General features: G+C 41.2%; 2 protein-coding genes across 3 annotated transcripts; both read right to left on the bottom strand.

Moving 5' to 3' along the window:
• Positions 1-457: 457 nt before the first annotated feature.
• selenoo1 (selenoprotein O1) lies at positions 458-11627 on the bottom strand. Of its 2 annotated transcripts, none has more exons than XM_054777805.1 (9): positions 10979-11627; positions 8721-8924; positions 8454-8631; positions 7457-7587; positions 6720-6997; positions 5944-6112; positions 3903-4088; positions 3530-3686; positions 458-2528 (listed from the first exon to the last, which is right to left on the bottom strand). In XM_054777805.1, the coding sequence occupies exons 1-9, from the start codon at positions 11536-11538 to the stop codon at positions 2295-2297; spliced, it is 2097 nt and encodes a 698-aa protein (XP_054633780.1). In that variant the 5' UTR covers positions 11539-11627; the 3' UTR covers positions 458-2294. The 2 variants fall into 2 exon arrangements, with proteins under 2 accessions (XP_054633780.1, XP_054633781.1); XM_054777806.1 differs by having other exon boundaries at positions 2304-2528.
• A 391-nt stretch (positions 11628-12018) lies between these two features.
• trabd (TraB domain containing) lies at positions 12019-18483 on the bottom strand. Its single transcript, XM_054776592.1, has 10 exons — positions 18430-18483; positions 17936-17976; positions 17687-17753; positions 17241-17407; positions 16730-16870; positions 15399-15509; positions 15167-15306; positions 14630-14802; positions 13645-13741; positions 12019-13568 (listed from the first exon to the last, which is right to left on the bottom strand). The coding sequence occupies exons 2-10, from the start codon at positions 17957-17959 to the stop codon at positions 13397-13399; spliced, it is 1092 nt and encodes a 363-aa protein (XP_054632567.1). The 5' UTR covers positions 17960-17976; positions 18430-18483; the 3' UTR covers positions 12019-13396.
• Between the last annotated feature and the right edge of the window lie 43 nt (positions 18484-18526).

Below are 18526 nucleotides of genomic sequence, written 5' to 3' on the forward strand. Positions count from 1 at the left end.
AAATTATGCCTAAAATCTTATAATCATGATCAACAAATTCATGATTCAACATTTAGATATTTTGAAAAATGTCCATTACTTGCAGTATCAGCCGCCTCTAGTGCATGTAGTTGCACACATTTAAAAAAAAAAAAAGCAACCAAAAGTCTCCAAACTGCTTCAATAAAATGATTGTCAATTTGTCAGGTTGGCTCCTCCGTGCAGCTTCATGCAAACAAGTGGGGGGAAAAAATGAGGACTTGCTTGGACATGAAAATTGTGTGAAAACACACCTTGGACTGACTTCTGAGCATGCAAGGAAAATGTCAGCTTGCACAAGATGCCTGCATGGCATTACTATAACCAAATGTTTATATTGTAAAGAACAAATCATTTGCAGCAAGGCTGCTGTTATGTAACACAAACACGAAGAGCCACGGTGGTGCTTCTTCAATGAGGACACTTTGGTATGAACTGGTCTGTACGGGCTTTATTTGGAGATTTTATGTTAGCATCTAAAGAACATGTGCCATCTTCATGTCATAAATAATAAGCTAAATGAAGGGGGCAAAATATTAGAAATATCGCTCTATACATACGCAAACCTCAACCACATATTGTTAAAATAATATTTCTCTGACAATGTGTATCGTGTTACAGAGCAAGTACGTAGATATACTAATGTTGATCGGCGTTAAGTGCAATCACTTGCTGTGACAAATTGAGCTGACTAGAAAAGATGCATACTGTTTGGTGTACGTTGAGGCGCTAACCCACAAGTTTATCAGCCTCAGACGGGTCCTCGTGAGACTTGTTGTCTGAGTCGTCATGAACAGCCATCAAGCACAAAACAGGCAGTGAATAAGGTTGGCTCCTGCACTCCTGCTCAACATTTGAAAAATTGCAAGAATTTACATTTTGCACTGTTGGATCTTAAGAAGGTTCTACATCAAGTTTCAAAATGCAAAAATATCAAATAGGAGTGACATAAAAAAAAATACTTTCAGTAAGAAATTGCGATTGCAAAAAAGCATGAAAGTCAAATAGGCTGTTCATCAGCTGATCAAAAGTTTGACTACAGCCTTTAAAAGCCAAAATCTTGATAAAAATGTGGATTCAATATGATTTGTGTCAGGTATTCACACCGTCATGACCTCTTGATGGCAAAGGCAAAAAATCTTTTGCTCTTTGAACGCGGTGGGATTGTTGAGCTGCATAAACAAGGCTCCATGCAGCGCGCGATTGCTGCTGAGGTTGGATGAAGTAAGACAGTCATTTAAAACTTTTCCAAAAATCCTGAGGGTAATGGAACAAAAAAGTCCAGTGGCAGACGCAAAAAAATTTCACCAGCCGGAGTATCTGATTGGCTGGTCAAGACACGGGACAATCCTCGGCCCAAATGAATGTTGATACCGGTGCCGAGTGCAGTCCAATAACCATCAGACGGCATCTGTGAGATAAGGGTTTTAAGAACAAAAAACATCTTCAAAAGCCTTGTCTCCTTCAACGCCACAAAATTGCCCGTTTGGAATTTGCATGAGAGCACCAAACATCGGACACGGAAAGGTGGAAGAAAGTTTTTATTCTCTGATGAGGAAAAAAATGGAACCCTGACGGTCCTGATGGCTTCCAACGTTACTGGCATGACACGGAGACCCCACAAGAGATGTTTTCCACACAGCACAGTGGAGGGGGCGCCATCATGATCTGGGCTCTTTTCCTTCAGGTTGTGCAGGGGCGTCAAAAGGCAGATAGGTATGTGGTAGGGGCATCCCTCATGACTGAAGGCCCTCGTCACAATGCCTGCCTGACAAAGGACTTCTTCCAGAGGACTAAGATCCCTCTTCATCCTGTGTGTTCCCCTGATCTAAATTCAATTGAGAACATTTGGGGACGGATGGCAAGTTGATGGGAAGTTTACTTTAATGCTTGTTTGCAATAAATTGCTTTTGTTTTCCACACTCCCATTTCTTCTTTTTGCATTTTGAAGCGCTACTTAGAACCTCCTTAAGATCCAACAGTGCAAAATGTAAATACTTGCCATTTTTCAACTGGTGTTAAAATTTTGATCAGCACGAGTGCGTATATATGTGGAACACCAATGTCCACTTATTTCCTGACTGCTTTGTGTCACTGATGTTCTCATTGGGGTGTTGAATCTCACAGTACAACTTCCCTGACACCTGCCCATCACAATGAAATATAGGTTGTGCAAATAATGAGCAAAATAAAATGTGGGAAAAAAAAAAGGAAGTGAAATGCTAAAACTCCCCTCATACTTTGGCAGGACAGGTGATGAAGTTCAGGGAAGTTATTTACGAAGATCATGTGACACAGATTCCCTGAGACCACACTGGAGGTTTGCTGTCGTATGGAACAGGGTTTCTGACTGTCGAGGCAGATGCCGCCGCCTCTTCCTGTTGCTCCTCCTCCCCCGCGTCGTCTCTCTCACCCTGTTGGATGGCGCCGCCTTGGCCCACCCACGCGGGGGCCTCCAGACCTGGCTGGCAAGAGAAAGGCTTCTCCAGAACTTTGAGGACCCGCTGAACCTGCAGTATAGACACACTTTAAAACATTATCGAAACGGACACATCACTTGAATATGAACAAATGTGGACTGGGGTTACAAGTTCAATCAAATTGAAAACAAATCCAGTTACATTTCTACCCTGCAGTACGCAACTGGGGGTGTGGGTGTATCAAGCCAAACACTGATAGCATCGATACAAAGTGTAGACTCAGTATCGAATCAATACTAGTGTCATGAAATAAAATGCTTATGTGTTTTTGTTTTGCAGTTTATATTGCTACATTGTTAATATTCTAATATTTACAGTATATATTGTTCACAAACAAAAAGTCACCTCAGTTTTAGGACACTGGAAGGATCTGAATGAGAGTCAGTAAGTTTGCGTTTGTTTATTTCTTTTGCACCCCTTTTTGTGCCCACCAAAATATATGTGAAAAAGGAAATACGAGTATAATTGTATTATTTTTTGATACTGTTACATTTCTTTTAGTGGTGTATTTATATATTACCATTATTGTAGATTGTAAATCGTTCACAAATAAGTTTGTTGATGAAAAAAAATATGTTTTTATACTTGTCCGGCATTTTATACCCATTATTTCATCCATTATATTTGTATAGTTTAGATCAGGGGTCTCAAACTTAATTTACCTGGGGGCCACTTGGAGTGATGCCGGCTCCCAGCATGCTTTGCGGTACTTGTTCCGTAAAAAGTTGTTGAACTTACGTGTTTAGGACTCCCCATAGTAGTAGTTGCCCTATGCGTGTATGTTTTACTCACCTGTCATTTTTATGTTGGCACCAGTGAACCAGTCCCACCCCACCCCACCCCACCCACCTCAGTGTGTTTACTTTTTTTTTTTTTTTTTTTACAATTTTCCGCATAATACCCATTAATTCTCATGGGAAGGATCCATCTGAATATTTCCAAAATGACCAATTATCTTTCAATAATGGAAATACAAATGAAATTAATCATTGTACATCACCAATTAGGATCAAGTTATAAATTGACTGCACCTCAGAGAAATCTCCATTCTCAGCAGCCTCAATTGCATTCTGGGCAATGTAGTTCCGGAGTACCACGCGTGGGTTGGTGGCATCCATCACCCTCACCCTCTCCTCCTGCACGGCCTGCACATCGCTGTGGCCCTCCAGTTCCTGCACCAGACGCTTCCTGCCACAGTGATACCACAGAACACTTACAAAAATGATAATAGAACACCCAACAGCCCATTTCCAGCTCTTTCACTCTCCCCCCATTTTATCAGTGACACTTCCACCCTTCCAACAGGCTCTCTCTCATTCCTGTCATGCAGTATCACTACCTCCTAATCATTTCATGCCCCAACTGTCTATTTGTCCCACGTCCATTCTTCTCTCTGTATCTCACATATAGCGTGTGATCCAGCGGGTCCACTCCTCAGTCTGCTTGGTTTTAAGTTCTTCCTCGCTGGTCTCCATCAGTTCCTTCAGTTTGCTGAGTCGGTCAAGCTGCCTCGCTATTGTCATCCTATCAGAAATCATCTGGAACAGTGCAGGGTTACTCTGCGCCATGGATAGCAGCATCGCCAACTCTCTGTTGACAGCACACACAACACACAAATAATGAGTCAAAGCTGTTACAGTTGGTACACAGCGTAAACAAAATTATTGGGACACCTGATTAGTCCAACAAAAGGAAACAAAAAGTTCCCATAATATTATAACTTTATATTATAACTTTATATTAAACTACTGTTCCAAAAATATGTACTTTTTTTTTTGTTTTTGTTTCTCATATTATAACTTTAAAAGAAATTAATACTCTTTAATATTAATAATTAAATTAATAATTAATAATCTTTAATATTTCAACTCCATGCTACAAAAAAGACGTTTTTTCCCCCCATAATATTATGTTATTTTCGTAATATTAAGACTTTTCCTAGTTATAATTTTTTTTTTCTTAATATTTTGACTTTTTTCTTGATTTCTTTCATTCTATACTTGATTTTTCAATTTTTGTTTTTTTCGTTCACGTGCCAAAAAACAAAAACAAAACAGCCATGGGCCAAACTTTGGACACCACTGGCTTCAAGGAAAACTGTGCTTTTTTTGGGATTGTGCACAGTTTTTCAATATCTAAAACGTACAGAAAGGTTATATCTAACATAACGCATGTGGATGATGGGTAAAATTCCCCCCAAAAAGTGCAGTTTTCCTTTTACCTCTTAAGCTCAAATTTGAGCCGTGTTGACATTTGACAGCAACAAAAATACCCTAAATGTCATTCTTTTATCCTGAAATTTGATGACTTTTCCTGAAGTGACCAAAAATAATAATATTAATACAAATATTTTATTAATTTGTAGTTTTGCCTAGGTGCTACACAGTTTTGCACATTGAGGCTGTTACAGGTCAAATTTGACCCATATCTATTCAGATAGATTTTAGATCAACCAGTGTGAGGTGACTGAGTTCAAGGGGACCTCGCTAGTGTCACGAAAAATGTCTGTGACAAACACAGGAGGGTTGAAGATCTCAAAGATATTGAAATAGTACATAGGAATGATCATATATGGTAAAGAGAACGGAAGTTATCCAGGGGGTTCGACGGTGCCATCACACAGACAGAATTAGGTTTATGAAATCTGTTTTGTTTTTTTCCACAAATTCAGTTTCCTTTTTTCCAATTTCCTTTTTTTTCCCTTCATTTTTTACCTTTTACACTTATTTTATCTGCATAGAGTGTGTTCATTTTGGGTTAGTGAATAAAATGTCCATTAATTAAATGCAAAATCCTTAAATGTATTTATGCAATACATCATTGGACAATTTTTCCCAGTAATTCAGAAATGGATATAGTCTGGCTAACTTTTCTTATGGATGTCAGCCTCTGCACATATTGCTCCAAAATCTTCAACAAACTGTAATGCCTGTGCTTCTGATCAAGGAAGATGTAGTCACTGATACAATTCCAATTGCATTATTAATGTAAGATAGTTTTTATGACAACCTTATTTTGTGCTGTGTGTGTGTTGAGAATGGGAACGAAATACACTTTCCCTGCTCTTTGAAACATTTATGAAGGATTGATTAATCATTACTTGTGTGGCAAAGGTTATTTAAACATTCTGAATAAGTTTGTATTTAAAAATTTGGTGGAAATACTTGCTACAAGGGAATTCTTGGCCTGGGTTAATTTTGACCCGGACCATACAGTGAAGGTACAAAATATGAACAGTATGCAAGGGTTAAACCTATCATTAAACTTTTGGTCATAGCCCGGAAATAGAAAAAAATAAGTTCCTAGATGTGAGCACAAGCTGCATTTGACTGTACACTATCAATAAATATTTATAAAAAAAACATATTGTATATCCTATAAAAAATAAAACATCACAAATTCAGGAAAAGCCACTGTGTGGGCTTAAGTGGCCCATGCGGCTCACCGTGGGTCCATAGTGGGTTTGTTGGCAGCTTTGAGCTCCTCCAAAGAGGCACACTGTTCCAATAGCAGCTTTGCAGCTTTTTTGACAAGGTCCTCTTCTGTGTCACTTCCTGCCTCCGTGGGCCACGAGATCTGACTTAGACTGCGGAAAGTGTTGGTGAAGTCAGCTCCTGCATAATAATGGACCACAACAACGAAAGAAAAAGGGGAAAGAGAAGGAAACATGTGACATCATGCATATGAAAGCCAGAATTAGACATTTTAAGACTCAAGTCTCAAACATTTGATCATGCCGCCTGTTTTCAATAAATCGCCAACTTTCAATGTTTCGTGTATTATTCCTGTTGCTACATTTTGCATTTTGATGCTCGACTTCAAATCTGGTTACAATCCACCAGTGCAAAATACAAAATTGTGTCATTTGCCCAAGTCTTAAGAGTTTATCCAGAAGTGCATACACACAAAAGTAAACAGTAAGTGACATTTCACAAAGCAAACAACTTTTACTTCACGGCTGTGGCTACTGTTTTGACCTTGACTTCTGACATCCTTTTATAAAACAAATACTGGACTGACTTATCATTAGGAACACCTGTAAAACCTTTTGAGCTCCAATATGAGAGCTGTCCTTACAGTCAGTCCAGCTTCAGGACACTTCTGTCCTGTAGGTGGCGGTCTTGTCCAACATCTTCCAGTCTGATCAGCCTCGTCATGATGAAAAGTAAGAGTTTTCTTCACTAACAAGGTAAAATAAGCCATTCAACACTCTTGTCTCACCTGTGTTGTGCATGGTTTGCATCAGCTCTGTAATCAGGATCTCGTCCTCAGGTTCCTGTTTTTGCAATAAACCCAGCTTCTTCCTCATATTATCAAGGTAGACGTAGTTATATACGTCCAAATATTCCTCCATAATAGCCTTTGCCCGGTCAGGTGGAAGCTCCGGATCGAGGGCTTCTGCTAACTTGATGAGGTTCCACCGGCAAATCGCTGGCTGGGCCTGGTAGGAGTAGCGTCCTGAGTTGTCTGAGGCATTGCAAATGAACTCTGGATCAAACCTGATGGGTAAAATAAGAAAGGATGACGAAGAAGGGGACATAAGTACGTACATTCAGCACAACTGATGAAGCCTGCTTGGATGAGAGGCAAAACGTCTTCCAACTGTCCAGTTGTACACACATTTCAGGCAAAGCTGCGGCCCTCTGAGGGCAACCATAACTGTGACATGTTTGATGCCTCTGCACTAGACCCTATTCATAAGGATTATTAATGCATTGTATCTTATTTTGGTATCCCTTTACAATAAAAGGCACACAAAATGACAATAGTTAATGAGGAACGAACCTACCAAACCCTAACCACTAATCATTAGTTCTTCATTATTTCCTCAGTAAATAATTTAAATTGATGTGCCCTAGTCATTAGTTCTTCAGTAACTACTGTAGTTTTGTGTGCGTTATTGTAAAGTGAGACCCTTATTTCTAGTAAAATTAAAGCACCAATTTTGTAACTCTCACCTATCCATGAAGCCATATGGACCATAGTCCAGTGTGAGTCCCAGGATGCTCATGTTGTCTGTATTTAGGACGCCATGGCAAAATCCTACACACTGCCACTGAGCTACGAGTCGAGCCGTCCGTCTCATCACCTTCATACAAATGGGAAGTCAAGAAAATGGTACAAAGGTCTTTTTCATGAACAAGGAATACAGAGTGGGGAAAAAAAAAGTGTCACAAATAGAACAAAAAAATATTTCAATGTCTCTATCTTTTAATTAGGCCAAATGATTATGTGCATTTATATCTCCTTGTGGGTCCAATTGTGTAACTTTTTTTTGTTATTTCATTAACCTTGCATACAAATTGAAGATTCACCAGCAGATTCCCATATTATTGTCTTTTTTTGGGGGGGGGAGAGATTTTTTTAATGCATCTGGTTCAACTCCTAATACCGAGATGGCTATAACGCCATCTGTTGCTTGGAAGCAGAGTTGCAAAATTCGTCTTGCAATAAAAAGGATTTGATGGGAGATTACAGGAATTAATAACAATCAAGATGTAGAATTTGGACGAGTTTATGACAGATTAATGAAGTAGATGTAAAATATATAGATATTGGAAAAATAACATATAGCATAATTTTGATTAAACCAATCCATAGGGCACACCCTATGTAAGCACTCAAATATGCTTTTTCTATGAACTATCAGGTATTAAATTGTATTTATTTTTTTCATAAAAACCCAAATTAACATGTACTTGGAAGTGCTTCTTAGTTTGTGAATGGACGACTCAAAATTTACTGAAGAGAGTGTTTTGGCCAATATCTTAGCCATAATCACATGAGGAAGAGAGTGACTCAGCACAAGTAGTCACCGAGCCATCCATCACAGCTTAACGTAATAATAGGATCCACACAGTCTGTGACGTCAGATATTTAAAAGACCACATGATTGCACTAACACAGCTTTACAAACATGTCAGAAAGGTAGGAGTGGTATTGAAGTGGCCCCACCTCTCTGAAGAAAGACACATTCCTCTCCACTCGGTCCGAGTGCTGCTGCTGGATCTCAGGGTAGAACATCTCAATGACATAATCCAACATCTGACCTCGGAGCTCATCATGCCCATAGCTAGGACCCTGACGGCCTGTGAACTCATCTGCCTGCTTAAATATCTCAAAAGAACCAAACCTGTTCACATAGTGGAAGGTGACAATAATAAACTCCAAGAAAGACAGAAGCATGTTTCACGTTTACGGGGGAACACAACCGATGCTCACCTGATAAAGGTCGGTGCAATCCGGAGGACCACAGAGCATCTCTCATGACGAGGGTGTCCACTATAGTAGACATCCCTGATGACTCGACTGTCTGATGTTACAACAGAGCCTGCTCTCGTGGTGGGGACACCAAGGAAGTGCATTGCCTCGCTGCAAAGGAACTCTCTAATACTGGAGCGGAGAACCTTGCGACCATCAGCCTGTCTATTGAGGAAGAAACAGAACATACAAAATGTTATTGAATGTCCACAGTCTGCTGAGAGATGGAGAACGTATCAGGATTAAATAAATTCTTCGCCCTCCTTTTCAGGCATGCTGTGTGCAAACGTGATGTACTTTGATGCAACACGGTTTAAACTTCAAAACAGCTCAAAATAAAATACACTGCTCAAAAAAATTAAAGGAACACTTGGAAAACACATCAGATCTAAACTGGGAGAAAAATGATCTTGAATATCTTTCCTGAAAATAGGTGGGTGATGTATTAGTAACAGAATAATGCCACATAATTTGATAGAAATGAAAATGATCACCCTATAGAGGGGGGAAATCAAAGACATCCCAAAAATGAAAGTGAAAAAATGATGCAGCAGACTGGTCCATTGTGCTAAAATGTCATTGTAGCAAGTCAAAATGATTCTCAGTAGTTTGTGTGGCCCCCACGTGCTTGTACGCATGCCCGACAACGTCGGGGCATACTCCTAATGAGACTACGGATGGTGTCCGTAGTGTCCTGGGGGATCTCCTCCCAGATCTGGACCAGGGCATCACCGCGGTACCTGGACGCATGGAGGAGATTCCAGGAGACAGGTAGTTACTCCAGGAGAGCTGGACAGGGCCGTGGAAGGTCCTTCAACCCTCAGCAGGATCGGTATCGGCTCCTTTGTGTAAGGAGGAACAGGATGAGCACTGCCAGAGTCCTACAAAATGAGCTCCAGCAGGCCACTGGTGTGACTGTTTCTGACCAAATAATCAGAAACAGGCTCCATGAGGGTGGCCTGAGGGTCCGACGTCCTGTAGTGGGCCCTGTGCTCACTGCCCAGCACCGTAGAGCTCGATTGGCATTTGCCATAGACCACCAGAATTGGCAACTACACCACTGGTGCCCTGTGCTCTTCACTGATGAGAGCAAGTTCAACCTGAGCACATGCGACAGACGTGAAAGGGTCTGGAGATGCCGTGGAGGACGTTATGCTGCCTGCAACATCATTCAGCATGACCGGTTTGGTCGTGGGTCAGTGATGGTCTGGGGAGGCATATCCCTGGAAGGACGCACAGACCTCTACAGATTAGATAACGGCACCATGACTGCTATTAGGTATCTGGATGAAATCCTTGGACCCATTGTCAGAACCTACGCTGGTGCAGTGGGACCTGGGTTCTCCTGGTCCACGACAATGCCCGACCTCATGTGGCTAGTGTATGCAGGTACTTCCTGGAGGATGAAGGAATTGATACCATTGACTGGCCCCCACGTTCACCTGACCTAAACCCAATAGAACACCTCTGGGACATTATGTTTAGATCCATCCGGCGCCGCCAGGTTGCTCCTCAGACTGTCCAGGAGCTCATTGATGCCCTGGTCCAGATCTGGGAGGAGATCCCCCAGGACACAATCCGTGGTCTCATTAGGAGCATGCCCCGACGTTGTCAGGCATGCGTACAAGCACGTGGGGGCCACACAAACTACTGAGAATCATTTTGAGTTGCTACAATGACGTTTTAGCGAAATGGACCAGTCTGCTGCATCATTTTTTGACTTTCATTTTTGGGGTGTCTTTGATTTCCCCCCTCTATAGGGTGATCATTTTCATTTCTATCAAATTATGTGGCATAATTTTGTTACTAATACATCACCCACTTATTATCAGGAAGGATATTCAAGATCATTTTTCCCCCAGTTTAGATCTGATGTGTTTTCCAAGTGTTCCTTTAATTTTTTTTAGCAGTATAGTTCAAAATAAAACAAATAAACCATAACTGTCGTACTGTGATATATATAGACGTTCTGGTCATCACTCAAGTCTACGCTTACAGACCCAACGTTAGGTGTAGCTTCACGAACACTGAACGAATTAAACCACATCATACAGAGAGCTGTTTAGCGGATGCGCAGGTCTTAACTACTCTAAGCAGCTAGGCTGTGCAACTGTAATTCATGTTGTGGCTGAGGCACAGCATATTTACAACAGAGTGCCATTGTGACTAAACACAACAAAAATAATATAATACTAAAAACTAATTTTAAAAAACTGTACCTGGAATAAGGTGTGAGGCCAGCTCCCTTAACTTGAATCTCCCATCGGCCGCTCGGGTTTTCCTGCAGCAGTCTGGGGTCTTGGTTGGGTGGCACCCTGACCTCCCCCAGATAGCAGGCGGCCCCATCACCCAGCTGGCCGGCGAACTGCCCGAACTGGTGGCCGCAGTAGCAATGCGCAGCGGGCTCGGATCCAGGCATTACTTTGGAGCCACTGAGATAGTCCGCCCCAATCGGGTCGTCTATGACCTCGTCCCCATTGAGCCCCAACAGGGCTAGAGCCCCATGAGACACCGCCACAAAGCGAGGCTTGGTCAGCGGCTGCGGCATGACCCGGGAGAAACATGCTCCCTTCACCTGCCGCACGCCATCTTCCTCACTAGTGTCCAGCGGAAGTTTCTTCAGGGCGACATTGTCAAAGTCGAGCCGCTCTAGCGAAGAACGACTCATGGCCAGACCCATGTCATCCATCCCAACTGATGTAAGGAGCCTAAATGCGGGCACACCTAGGCTGAGAAGACGTGAAGTTCCTATACCAAGTCGATGTACTACAAGAGCCATCAAACTAATGTGATGCCCATCTGTTGGCTTGTTTGGTGCTTGTACAAGACTTCTTCGTCATGCTTTCATAATCCGGAAGTACCGGCGGATGTTTGTGTGCATGTGGTGTTACTTTATTATTCGTCCGGTCGGAAACGGACGATGGAAAAACTACAAAGATGAAGCTGTATTTTCCTCATAGCGCACATATTAACCTTGCACTTAATTACCGTATTTTGATTAGTTAGAGAAATGTGGTTTAGAGTAAATGTTATTGATTCAATGAAAATACAGGAAATAACACCATGGCGTTTTACCCCAAAAAATACAAATATATATATTTTTTTGTTTGTAATATGAAACCTACACCAGTTGGAAGACACGTGCGTCGTTTTAGAGAAAGAACACATCTGAAGGTCAATTGAAACTTTACAAAAGGTTGACATTGTCAGTGAATTTATAAAATAAGTGTATTATGTATCAACGCTGGCTTGAATCTTGAAACCATGAAATTACCTTAAGACTTTTTAATTCAATGAGATATTACCTGCATCATGAATACAATTCCATGACATGAGGCAAGAAAAAGATGAAAGGCAGCAGACACAGCTGAGTAAGGCTTCACCTTTTAGGCCGACTCAAAATGGTCAGTTCTAGCAGCAAAAGAAAGATATGTTTCTCTTAATTGGTAGTCCACTGAGAAATCACCACACAGACGATGACATTTTGCATTTGATGACAAATACAGCTGGAAGGGGTTATAGGACTACAGTACATAGAGCTGGTCAATTACAGGTCAGATGTACAGTATTTTGGATGGTTTACAAAAAAAGCAGTCAAAAATGAATCTCCAGAGATTGAGGCCTGATGTGTTCAATTCCAAAGTATCCGTGCCTTCTAATTGCGCTCCACTCAAATCCTGTAAAACTGTGATGGTGATGTTAATAACAGATATAATGATTTATGCATTACTCACCCTGAGGAACATGAGCCTTCTCTGCAAAGGGTCTGTATTGAACATGGGGGTGGGGGGGGCACTATATTGTCTCTTTTGAGATGAATATATAACAACATGTTGAATCACCTGCTACATTATAGTAATAACAATTTACAAATACTTTATAATTTCACAAATCTACATGGACCATTTGGTATTAATGACAAAAATGCATATACCCTTGCAGCTGCATTGACAGGCACTTGTTTTTTGACATAGGCAAGACTGTGAACATGGAAAATATTTTTGTCATGTCAATCAGTCTTCCAATATATGCATTTTAAATTACAGGCATTTCAATATTTGTAAAGAACTTCATCACCAATTTAAAAAAAAGGTCGAAAAAATATATTATGTATATTAATTTACGTTATTTTTATATTTCCTTCCCTCGAGCCTTTACGCACATTGCCCAACTAGTTCATAAAGTGCTGGCCAACTGCCAAAAACTGGCACAAGAATGGTGGAAGGAAAGAGGAGGAGAAATCAGTGTAATTTGCTAATCAGGATATTTGCTGGAAGATGATGCCTTACAGATTTGATATTTAAATGTAAAATAAAATCTTCTTAATAAGGTATCAAAATGAGTTAACTTTCAAGCATTCAGAAATAATTAATGGTATTTTTTAAAATCTAAAATATACAGACTTTTCACAAATGGGGAAAACAGTACCATGTAGGTTTCTTTGGCAGTATTGCCCTACCATGTCCATAGTTGTACCATAGTGAGGCGTGGAGATCTCTGCCCCGAGAGGTCCTTGTGGGCTGATCGACCCTTTCCTTCTAGCTTCAACCTCCTCGTTTAAGGCCATTGGTAAAAGATGCACTGTTTTCACGAATCAAACCTTTATGCCAATGATGGCTATCAGTTCACCTGTGAGGTCAAGCTGGGGAAAGACGTAGATTGTCCACAACCGATCGGACAGTGGATGAAGACAGCACGGCTCTAACTAAACTCCCTCCAGCACGGTAGCAGACATATCCCAGCATTCCCATCATGACGCCTTTCACGACTGTCCGCAAAACCCAGCCAATCTGAGAGGGGGGCGCGACGCTGCAGAAAAAAAATGAGAAAAGAATCATCATTAGACGTTTTTCTATAATTGAATGTGATGATAAATATACTGTACCTCATAATCTCACTGACGTTGAGATACTCATCCCAGTTTTTTTCAATGCCGGGGACATGACCCATTCCAACAACTCCAACTACAACAGCAGGCACTCCTACAAGAGTGTATAACTTGTTTTATTCCCGTAATATTTTGACTTTATTCTCATAACCTTATAACTAACTTTTTCTGCAACCTCATTTTCCAAAAATTATAACTTTATTCACTTTATAACTTTGTTTCTCATATTATGGTTTAAAAACAAAACAAAACATGTCTTTCTTTAATATTTCAATTTTATGCTACTAAAAATGACATTATTTATCCTCATAATATTACATTATTCATGTAAAATTACGACTTTTTCTAGTTAGATTACAACTTTTTTCTCTTAATATTTAGACCAGGGGTCACCAACGTTTTTTCTTGCGAGAGCTACTTTTAGAAAATGAAAATGGCCACGAGCTACTCATTTTTGTAGAAATGATTTTCATACCTTATTTCAACCCAAACAGATCAAATATGCTTGTTTTACCAAAACATTCACAAAATGCTGGTATCCACAACTCAGATTTTATGTTTCAGAATACTTTTCTTTCTAGCGTTCTCACATTATTAACTGAAAACCTGAATGAAAAGCAGGCTTGCGGGCACCTCATGTGGTCGTGGGGGGCTACCTGGTGCCCGCGGGCACCACGTTGGTGACCCCTGATTTAGACTTTATTCTTGTAACATTACTGCTAATTTTCACATTTTCGTTGTTATTTTTGTTGTTTTTTTTAAGTTGTTAAATTATATTTTTAGAATGCTATGCGGGCCAATTAAAAAAAAAAAACAGCCGTGGACCGCAAATAGCCCAGAGGCTGCACTGTGGACACCCCTCTTATAGCATAATGATACAAACAAGATTCTGAAAACAAACCACATACACTAAAAACAACTGCTACAAATGATTTGTAAGATAAAACAAATGAAAATGGTTGTAAAACAGTGTGATACTAACTCTGGGCATTGGGAGGAACTTCCACACAGCGTGTAGCCTGGCGCAGTGTGTGGGTGAGGTAGATGTCTCGCTCAGCCACAATGGTCTGGTGAAGAGCTGGAAATTCACCAATCATCTCTGACATGGTCTGTTCCAGCAGGTCCTTCTGTTTGCACTTCTCAACATCCTCTTTGCTGAAACATGACATCAAGTGCAGCATACCAAAGTTATTTAAATTTGTTGTACTGCACAGTTGTGGTTCATGGTGGTATTCTGTGACAAAAGAAAGGGGGAACTATAACAAAGAGAGGTCCTGATATAATCTTCACGGTTCACTTAACTTTACAAAACTACCATAGCAAATCTGCAAGGGATAGAAAATCAATAATAAAAGGATTCAAGCATGAGAAATCACGTTTTCAATACTCCGATTAGAGGTTCCTTGTCACGCAGCAGATGCAGTTGCGGGTTAGAAGTGTAGACAACTATTAAGTCGCTGTAAATAAATTTTGAATTTTGATTAACTTGGTTTTGATGGTGCAAATGTATGCAAAGTACCTGATTGGGTCTGAAAGAAAGCAAAGACCCCAGGCAAGACGGGCCTTTTGCCACAAGCTGAGAGCAGCAATGGCTCTCTTGAACGTCACAGGAATGGGTCTGTCTCCTAGATGAAACTTACAGAATGGCACACGCCCAGCCTGGATGTAAAAAGACATCAAATTAATGCACCAAAAAAACAAACCGCAGTGATGAGGGTTCATGTGTGGCAAAAATAGTGACAATGTTTCACCTCTTTGAAAGCTTCCCGGAACTCCCCTCCAGGAGCCATGCCAAGTTGCTCGGTGATGTGAGCGGAAACTTTGAGCAGGAGAATCTGCATCAGGCCAGACATCAACCCATTCTGACAGACAGAAAGAACCAAAGTAAACTGATAAGCTTTATTGAGTGCACATTTTATATAAAGTAGGGAGGCACAAGCCGGAGGTATCAAACTGTACCTGTAGATTTGTCCTTAGCAAATATCATGACATCACTACGATTAACAAAACATAAGAAGTACAAACCATGGCTCCAGGGGGTTTACTAGCAGTTATCTTCTATCTTACATTTAAAAATAAATAAATATATTTTTTTAAAAAGCAGTTAGCGCCAACGATGTTAAAGGGCCGGTCATCCCGCGCCGTCATTTCCATGATGAAATCATAGATTGGTTTTGCACTCGGGTTGTCTCTGGCAAACTTTCTGCACTTTTCAAACACTGCGGTGATAGGAACAAGCCCCGGGCGTCGGTAGCGATGCTGGCCTTTCAGGTGGCTGATCAGGTTTGATGTGTTGAAGCTCCATGTTTTTACCCATTATCATGGAATGTTTACAGAGCATTTGGTGAAATGCCTTCCTCTGAAACAGTGAGAAGTCCCAAACCACTAACGCCATGTTTGTCCACAAGTGGGGCTCAGGGGACGTTACAACAGGCTGTTTGCAGCACGTCACAGAAAAGGAGCGCTTGATTTGATCATGCTAACCCACCTAGAGCATAGTACGGGTAATCTCGCCTCATTGGAGCTTTTTTTTGTTTCGCAGTTATGTGAGGTATTTTTTTTATGTTATTGGATTTATTGGTATGACACCATAATTCCTCATATCTGCCCGATAATTATCGTGCACCCCTAATATGCACTCCTGTGCATAATCTACTGCATTCACATCAAGACTACCATAAATTCCTGACTATAAATCGCTACTTTTTTTCCACGTGCTTTCAACCTTGTGGCTTAAACATCCATCCATACCAGGATGTCCCTCTCCCTGACTATCCTGAGGTTCTCTCAGGCCAGTTGAGAGACATAGTCTCTCCAACATGTCCTGGGTGTTCCCCAAGGCCTCCTACCGGTCGGACATGCCCTAAACACCTCCCCAGGGAGGGGTCCGGGAGGCATCCTGACCAGATGCCCAGGCCACCTCATCTGGCTACTCTCAATCCCTTTAACACTACAAAAATCTATACAAATATGCAGTGTAACTGAATCAAATTGTACATCTTGGCATAAACAGGGCATTATATAATCCTATATTATATAATCAAGTTATATAGTTTTCCCCTTCTCTTCATGAAGGCCTCACCTGCTTGATGGCCTGCTGGACCTTATCCAGGTTAATGTCTTTGGCTTCCTTTAGCAATGTATTCTCATCCATCTTCAACATGGACACCCTGTACTGGCACAACTCCACTACTACCACATCTGGCTGCACAGCACGGATTGTCTGCAGGAGGGAGAAGAAGAACGAATGAGAGACAAGACATACCGAATGCAAGGGAGGGATGAAAATCTTCGTTAACGGATGACGTGATACCAAAACAGAGATGCCAAACATTCCAATGCCTGACAGGCAGAGATTAGTACAACTCCTGAAACTATTGACTAATACTATATTGAATAGATCCTTGCAATTTCAAAATAACAATGCTCCCTTCATTATCTCTGTGTTTTCTCTCGGCACATGGAGAGCATGGACCCAATGACTCTCCGTCCGACCATAAATTGCGGGCTGATCGGGGCAGAAAGGGTTCAAAGCAAAATGGCACTGGACTGAACACATTAACTGCAAAAATATAAAAGAGAAATTGGCTCACCGTGGCCACATCCCTTTTGCTGCTGTCACTAAAGTGGGCGGTGCCCACTAGGTACAGCAGACTGCCATCAGGGGATACAAGACGGGTCACCGTCTCTGGCAGCTCAGGTGACGACTGCCGACGCTGGGCTCGATACTGCCATAGCAACTCCATCGCTTCGCTGTCGGCTAGACAGATAACTGAGCGTTACCAAGAGCAACACAATTCGCGAATGTCTTTTAACAGTACCTTCACAAAATTAAGAGCTGATAGCAGTCACCACTACAATAAAAATATACAACATATGGACAGTACTGTAATTTTGTATTTATGTTCTGTATGTGAAATCTGTAAAAATGACACCTAACAGAATCATAGCAGATGTATGAAAGATTTTGGTATGACTGGTGGGCACTGGCAGACAATTTCACGTTTATAACACAGCATCATTTAAAAAATCATCTTACAAAGTCCTGGAGGAAGGCATGGTGGTGCATCTTCTAAAGGATCCTCTGCTGGTCCCACAGACTCATCCTGTGACCATAAGTGATAAGACAGCTTCAATCTAGAAATAACTACACATCAACTAGTTCGTTTGACAATAAATGCTTGACGTATTAGCAATGCAGTTACACACTGCCCGGTGTCGCCCCAGCGTGAGAACATCTGTCAAAACAGACTGAAAAACACAAACACACACACGTGTGTGTACAAACCTCTGAATTGTTGTCTTGGTCCATGCTCAAAGCTCTTCGAACTGTGTGTGACAAGAGAGCAAAACGAAGATGTGTTGGCAAACTGTAAAGATGTCAGTCTGTGCTGCGCTGACGTCGCTTTAGCGTAATGACAGCGGTGTTGGCGTGTGTACACACAGCTAACAGTCTACATGGACCGTGGTTCACGTAATGTAACTGAAAAGAATAAAGGGCTATTTTACAACATCAAGTCAGTCACAGCACGACGACGGATAAGGTAAACAACCCCAGGAATGTGTAGACATACAGACTTAGCTTGAGCAACTACAGCAGTTAGCTAGCTAAGCATCCAGCGTATTTTCGCAGGGTGATGACATGCTAACAGCAGCTTGCGAATGCTCGCAAGTCCGGAAAAAAGTGTCAAGTCGTACAAAGAGAAAATGAACTAGTCGTTCAAAAAATAAGGGAATTGATTAACACATTATCACACATTTGTCAAAAAAATCTTTACTTACTGAACAAACCAAGCTTCTCGCCACTACCGTCGCACTCGTCGTGTCCCGCGCAATGCATCATGGTCAATGTATTCATTGATTCACACAGCAAGCGTTT

This window comes from Dunckerocampus dactyliophorus, chromosome 5 (genome assembly GCF_027744805.1).
Source record: "Dunckerocampus dactyliophorus isolate RoL2022-P2 chromosome 5, RoL_Ddac_1.1, whole genome shotgun sequence".
Classification (NCBI taxonomy): domain Eukaryota; kingdom Metazoa; phylum Chordata; class Actinopteri; order Syngnathiformes; family Syngnathidae; genus Dunckerocampus; species Dunckerocampus dactyliophorus.